At 35.4% G+C, this 6,636-nt stretch overlaps 1 protein-coding gene across 4 annotated transcripts; it reads left to right on the top strand.

Moving 5' to 3' along the window:
• The first annotated feature begins 1,629 nt into the window (after window positions 1–1,629).
• On the top strand, window positions 1,630–6,020 carry LOC142615002 (zinc finger A20 and AN1 domain-containing stress-associated protein 8-like). Of its 4 annotated transcripts, none has more exons than XM_075787652.1 (4): window positions 1,630–1,764; window positions 1,906–1,939; window positions 2,183–2,306; window positions 5,257–6,020. In XM_075787652.1, the coding sequence occupies exon 4, from the start codon at window positions 5,272–5,274 to the stop codon at window positions 5,806–5,808; it is 537 nt and encodes a 178-aa protein (XP_075643767.1). In that variant the 5' UTR covers window positions 1,630–1,764; window positions 1,906–1,939; window positions 2,183–2,306; window positions 5,257–5,271; the 3' UTR covers window positions 5,809–6,020. The 4 variants fall into 4 exon arrangements, with proteins under 4 accessions (XP_075643767.1, XP_075643766.1, XP_075643765.1 ...); XM_075787651.1 differs by having other exon boundaries at window positions 2,183–2,233; XM_075787650.1 differs by lacking the exon at window positions 2,183–2,306.
• Window positions 6,021–6,636: the final 616 nt, after the last annotated feature.

Here is a 6,636-nt window from a genome sequence, read left to right on the forward strand (position 1 = left end):
TTAATTTAGTTTTAGGAAGAAATCTTACCCCTTATTTTAGTGAGATAATTATTGACACTTGATAAAATTTTCTTTTATCCTTATTGAATCTTTAACTTTTTAGGCAGCTTTTATTAGCATTACATTGATTCTTCATCTCAAGATGAGGCTTCCATTGCTACTATGGACATGTACGTATCTCATGCAAGCATATATGAACTTAAATTTCCTTTCAATATTTTGAATGCTTTATTATTTTGCTAGATGTGATTAGGCTCAAAAGTATATGCTTCATTATTTTTCTAGATCATTTAAATACACTAAAACTAAGTTAATGAGATTTATTTTATATAATTTATCAAACAAAATGAAATAGATTTTGTTGAGTATGATTTATTCATGTTGTTCCCTTTTTACTTTTTATTTTTTATTTTTATTTTGAATATCAACATTTATTTATGTAAAGTGTGCATAGAATTATGTATCCGTTTGTAACATTAATTAATATTTTTTTGCTAATTATTAGTATAATTTTCTATTCCCAACAAATTCTTCATTAATCCTTTTATTTTTTTGGTTTTAAATTGCAAAATTTTGGAAATTTAATTCCCAAAATTTCAGAATCTTTAAAAAGTCATCATTTTTTTTTAGAGTTATAGTCTTCATTCTTCCAATATCAATCGTTTTTATGCATTGATTATTTTTACTCTTGGGCCATCGTTATAAAATAACTTTTATTTTTTCCTTGCGATTATGGAACTTATTTGATTAAGGTTGTAAAATCAAAGTGGAAATGATAGCTCTGTATAGAAAGAAAAAAAGAAGTTATTTTAAAGCTTGGTATTAAATGGTCATAGACTCATATGCAATTTTACAATCTATGTGGTTCAATTTTTTTTTTAACTCGGTTTAATTTTTTTTATTGATTTTGTTTTCCAGGTTTTTCATAAAAGATTTCAAGCATCCTAAGAAAGGTGTGTAATCTATATGAAGAGCTCTGCAATTTTTTTTTCATTTACACGTAGTGTCTCTCTTACAATTCAAACTATTCATTTACTTTTTGTTTCTCAAATAAATTTTGAATTATATGAATTTATGTTTAGAACAAATTAAAGGTTATTATTCTCTGAATAGTTCTATCTCTTAAAAGTGGCCAATTATAATACTATGTCTAAAGATTTTAATAAAGAACAATGATGAAGAAATACAACGATACTCTAAAAACATAGTGTACAAATAGGTATTCAAAGATTTTCCAAATGCAAAAAATATTATTTTTAACAATACTTCAAGTCACTAACAAATTAGTACTTATTTTGTTATAATAATTATTAAAATATATAATTATTTATACATATATTTTATAAGTTTTTTCATAAAACCGTACAACGCACAAGTCTATAACTAGTTATCTAGTAATGTTGCTACCACCACCACCACTACAACCACCAGCAAACAACTCTCTCCTCGACATGCCACGTGTCTCACACCTATTCCATGAGTCACACAAAACAACAACAACAACAACAACAACAAAAATCATGAAACTCCAACCCAAAGGTCAAACAAAAAAAAAATCACCTCACTCACAACAACTGCTCCTCCACAAACCAATAAAACCCATCCACGTCTTATCGTCCACAAAAATATCGGCCGCACACGAATATAACCCCCCTCTTTCTCTCTCTCTCACTCATTGAGGCTATAAATAGCGACCTCGATTTTCTGTTTCCAAAATTCTTCTCTCTCTGACACACACAGCTCTCCTTTCCTCTTCGCTTTAGGGTTTCTCTCTCTCTCTCTCTGATTTATTTATTTCTATTTTTTAATTTTAAATTCAAAAAATTTATATATATATATATATATATATATATATTATTTGATTTTTGATGCGAATGTTTTTTTTTTTTTTTTGTTAATTTGCAGGGGGAGCTAAGATAGAAAATCTGTGTGTGAACAGGTCAGAGTTCTGTTCCTTAAAAAATCTTCCTTTTTTTTAATGTTTAATGTTTTTTTTTTTAATATAAATTTTTTAATGTAATTGGTTTTGTCTGTGTTATTTGTTGCTCAGGCTGTGTTTGTTTCCTAGGAATTTTTTTTTTTGTTTTTTTAATTAAATTTAGGGGTTTGTGTAGGTTGAAATATCTGGAGAATTATGTGGGTTTTGTATTTATTTATTTTTTTTGTGTGTATAATTTGATAGTTGGGGGAGCTGGGATTCGGGCCGCGATGGCTTCGTTTGAAACACTAGAAGGTGCCAGTTGAGCTAGGTTTGATCTTTTTGATGATGTATAGAAAGAGCCACCACAAGGATTGTTATTACATATGTATGTTTTTGTATATTTATAAGGAGCCATTTGAGCTAGCTTTTTCTTTTTTGGCAACTTCTTTAATGTATGCAAAGCTCGAACTTTTCCGGGATTTGGGGAGAGAGGGTAGAGATATATTTATGGGTGTTTTGATTTCGTTGTAAAATTCGATAAAAATATGGTCTTGGGTGAGGAGAGAGATAGAAACGTTAAGAGAAAAAGATGAAAGCTATAAAGTTTGAAAGCATGTTGTAATGGTGAATATACCAAATAAAGAGCTGACAGCATTAACTTTAACTAGATGAGTTGTAATTAAGGTTGTGGCCTAAGAGGGGGGGAGATCTGAGTTGATGATAAAGTGAATAAAGCCGGGATTAGTGATAGGTACTATAGAGTTGATTTAGAGCAATATGTAACTCAAAAAAGAAAAATAATTGATGATTTGTTTAATTTTTGGGAAGTTATCACGTCGAAAGCGGTGATTTTTAGTAGGTGATGGCTGAGTAGTCATTAATTAGAGCTAGGCTAGTCTTATATGGGGATTGAGATGGAAGAGGCATGTTTTTCTTAACCATATTTAATGTTATTTTGCTGAATTATTGTTAACTTGCAGTATGAGAAAGTATTTTAAAGACAATTAAACAAGTTCTGTATGAAAGTTGTCAAGGTTCTTTGGGTTTTTTTTATCATTGAAGGCCCTTCTGTCTTCCAGTCTAATCTGACGTGTTTTCTTTAGTTGACTTGGCATTCGTGGGTATTTTCTGATGCATAACTTTGGCCATGTATTAGTGAAGGGTGGTGTGGGTGTTATCTTCTGGGCGTCAGTTTTTATCCTCATGGGTCTTGGCTGGTAGTTTAAGCTAAAGAGATTTCTACAGTTGAGCCAGGCAGTGGCTTTTGGGTGTTTTTTTGGTTGAGCTGCTTTACAGGAGTGGCTGTGTGTGTATTCTGGACATGTTATTTTCCAAGTTTTTCCTGTAAAATCTAAATCATGGTCACCTTAAAGCCCCCAAATAGCTGCTGCCAGGCAAATCCTTTTTTTTTTTTAAAGGGTGTGTATGCGTCCACTGGGCTTTGAACCTGTGAACTCGCCCTCCTCCCAGGTCCCAGACCGTGGAAGAAATTACCATTTGAGCTAGAGTTTTTTGGTTACCACTAGAAAAGTCCTGTAATCTAAGGCTTAATACTTTCAACCTGTCCAATCAAACCTGTTCCTTTTTTATTCCTATCCCATCTACAGTTGGAGCCTCTCTTCAGTGCTTCCCCTATATCGATTCTAGGCCCAGCCTGTAATCTTTGAAATTATGGGCTATCCAACGTGAATTGAGTTGATGAACATTCTAACCGTGATAAGTCTGCCCTGGCCATAAACACTAATGGGCCAATGAACTCCAACTTAAACGACACATCCTCCTCTCACAAGAATGGGTAGAGGGTGAGATCATGGATTTTCAAAACCTATAAACATCCATAAAAGCATGGAAATTTAGAGGAGGGGAAAAAGGAACATGGTAGACCTTTATTAAGAAGATATACTAGTAGGTCCTATATGGGAAATTCATTAATCATTGAGAAGGTGTATAGACGAGGCCTGCATTTGCTGGGTTTGAATTCCTGTTTAGGAGAACTAAATTCAATATGAAGAGGAGAAGAAATGAAGTAAATGGCAAAATTTAGCCACTTGTGTCTCTTCTTTGATAAGGACACTAGGGCAATTAGCCCTTCTAAACTTGAGAGAAAGAAAGAAAAGGGGAGGGGTGGGGGTGTGCCGGGGGAGGACCCAAGAATGCACCTCTTGCTGCGTTGTAGAAGAGGTGAAGGAGAAATAAAGCTTCTTATTTTTCCTTGTGGATTTGGATTTTGCTCCTTGCGCCTTCTACTTTTGTTGAAAGGTATTTCTTTTATTAGAATTCTGTGTTTAGGATTTCATGTTGGTGATCTGTTTTTGTATTTTTTATTAAAAAAGAAAACTGCTGAGTATCATATTTACTATTTGCTGCATTCTTGTTTCATATATAGTGAGATTGCTCTTTCAAACAATAAGATTTTTGTTCTCTGTGTTCTTGTTCTATCCACCTTTTCCTTTTGTTTATATTGGGGTGGTGGGGATGGTGATTGTAGATTTGATCTAGTTTCATTTGTTGTTGAATCAACATTTATCTCTTCTGATGGATAGAATTTTATTAGGACTTGCTAATAGATTGGAAGTTGATTTTTAATGTTGGTATATACATACTAAACATGCTTGCCTTGTGCTCCTAGGATTAATTGTTTTTGTCATGAAGGTATCTTGTTTTAATGGTCAAGGATTCATATCAATTTTGGATAATGTCTCTAACCAATCATGGAAAGGGGGTAAGTTTGAAAATATTCTGCGCATTGTGATGCATCTCACTAAAACGGATATCCTAGGTAACTAATTTATGTTGTTGCATATTCTAAGTTCACATCTTCATGTACCTATGTATATTATTGAGTGACCAAGGAGTCCATGTCTCTTTCATTGCATCTTAGGTCTGGATAAGAGTTCACTAGCCATACATTTCTTGTGTACTTAGTCTTTTTTTCTAACTCTTATCATTGATTGTAGTTCCTGTTGGTAGAAAGGGAAAAGCTTGTGATTTGTTGTATTCTTTACAATTTGATTTGACCTACTATACTCTAGGAAACACAGACACAGGTACGGGTATGGGTATGGTACAACATGAGAAATTTCTGAAAAATTATAACATAAAACAGCCAATACGACACTAGTACGACACGGATACGATACCCTAATTGAAGTGTCCATGCTTCCTAGACTATACTATACTGTGTTTGCATGTATCTTCTGTCTGTGCATATTCAAATATGCCCTCTGTGTTTGTCTTTGCACATGGGCACATTCATCTTTATGCTGTGCTATTATGTTTGCTCTTGGAAACTGTGAACGTGTCATGGTTGAAAACTTATGTTACTGACGCTGCAGGGAACTTTTAAGAAAATGGAGCACAACGAGACAGGATGCCAGGCACCTCCTGAAGCACCTAAGCTTTGTGCCAACAACTGTGGCTTCTTTGGAAGTGCAGCAACCATGAACTTGTGTTCCAAGTGCCACAAGGACTTAGTTTTGAAGCAGGAACAAGCTAAACTTGCAGCATCTTCTGTTGAGAGTATTGTGAGTGGCAACTCTAGCTCCAACACAAAGGAGCCTGCTGTTGCTGCTGCTGCTGCTGTTGCTGCTGTAGAGCTGCCGGCTGGTTCACTGGAGTCCATGGTCATATCAACTGAAGCATCCTCTACTTCGACATTGAATGTGAAGGGTGAGGAAAAGGTGAAGGAAGGTCCAAATAGGTGCAACACTTGCAGGAAACGTGTTGGTCTGACAGGGTTCAACTGTAGGTGTGGAAATCTTTTCTGTGCCGTTCATCGGTACTCAGATAAGCACGAATGCCCCTATGATTATCGGGCTGCTGGTCAGGATGCTATAGCAAAAGCCAACCCTGTTGTCAAAGCCGAAAAGCTAGATACCAAAATCTAGGGGTGTGTCTCTGGAACAATCTATGAGGCATCTATTAAGTTAAATCTTGTCTGTTGGGTGTCCTGTGTTATAAATGGCTGGAAGCATGTGAGGACATCTTTCCTAAGAAATTACGCCTTATGATCCGACTTGTGTGATGATGTGTACTGCTTGGCTCTGCTATATGATGCTTGTTTGTGCTGGTTTATTGGAATGTGGTTAGTTTCTATTTTTGTCCATTTGTTTCAAATTCTCTTACTCTGGATGTGATTTATATACATTGTTCTCGCAGAAGTGAAACCACATGTTTATGATTTTTCCCCCTAAATAAAGGAAGGCGAGAAGGAGCAGTCGGGCTACCCTATTTGGGCGCGATCATAGTTGCTCCTCTTACTGTTGGGGAACTAATGCCCAAGAGGGACCTTGACAAGGACTGGGAGCCGCAAGTGCTCCCTTGAGTAAGTTGAGCCAGTGCCTGATCTCAGCTCCACCTAGAGCACTAATTTCGTGTGGTGGGAGAGGATAGCTTACCCCTTCGTTTTTACTGCCAGTGTAAATCCATGGGGCTTGATGGTTACACCACATGGTTTCTCAACCTCTAGACTTCCCATAAAGTGCTCTCAACTATGCTTCTTATTTCTAATGGAGGGAATTTTTTTTTAGGTACCTTATACATGGTGTGCGTTGACACACAAACATATGTACCAAATTAGTGGTATGTATAGTTATTTAGCCAGAAGAAGACATTCCAACCTTTTTTTCCCCTTCATTTCACATGGGCTGAGCAGATTGGAGCTGAGCTTTTGATTTGGAAATGAATTAAAAAGCAAGTGGATAATGTGATTTTGA

The sequence above is a fragment of the Castanea sativa genome, chromosome 11 (genome assembly GCF_040712315.1).
Source record: "Castanea sativa cultivar Marrone di Chiusa Pesio chromosome 11, ASM4071231v1".
In the NCBI taxonomy this organism is placed as follows: domain Eukaryota; kingdom Viridiplantae; phylum Streptophyta; class Magnoliopsida; order Fagales; family Fagaceae; genus Castanea; species Castanea sativa.

Coding starts and splice junctions, on each gene's coding strand:
- LOC142615002 (XM_075787652.1), top strand. CDS start 5,272: ATGGAGCACAACGAGACAGGATGCCAGGCACCTCCTGAAGCACCTAAG.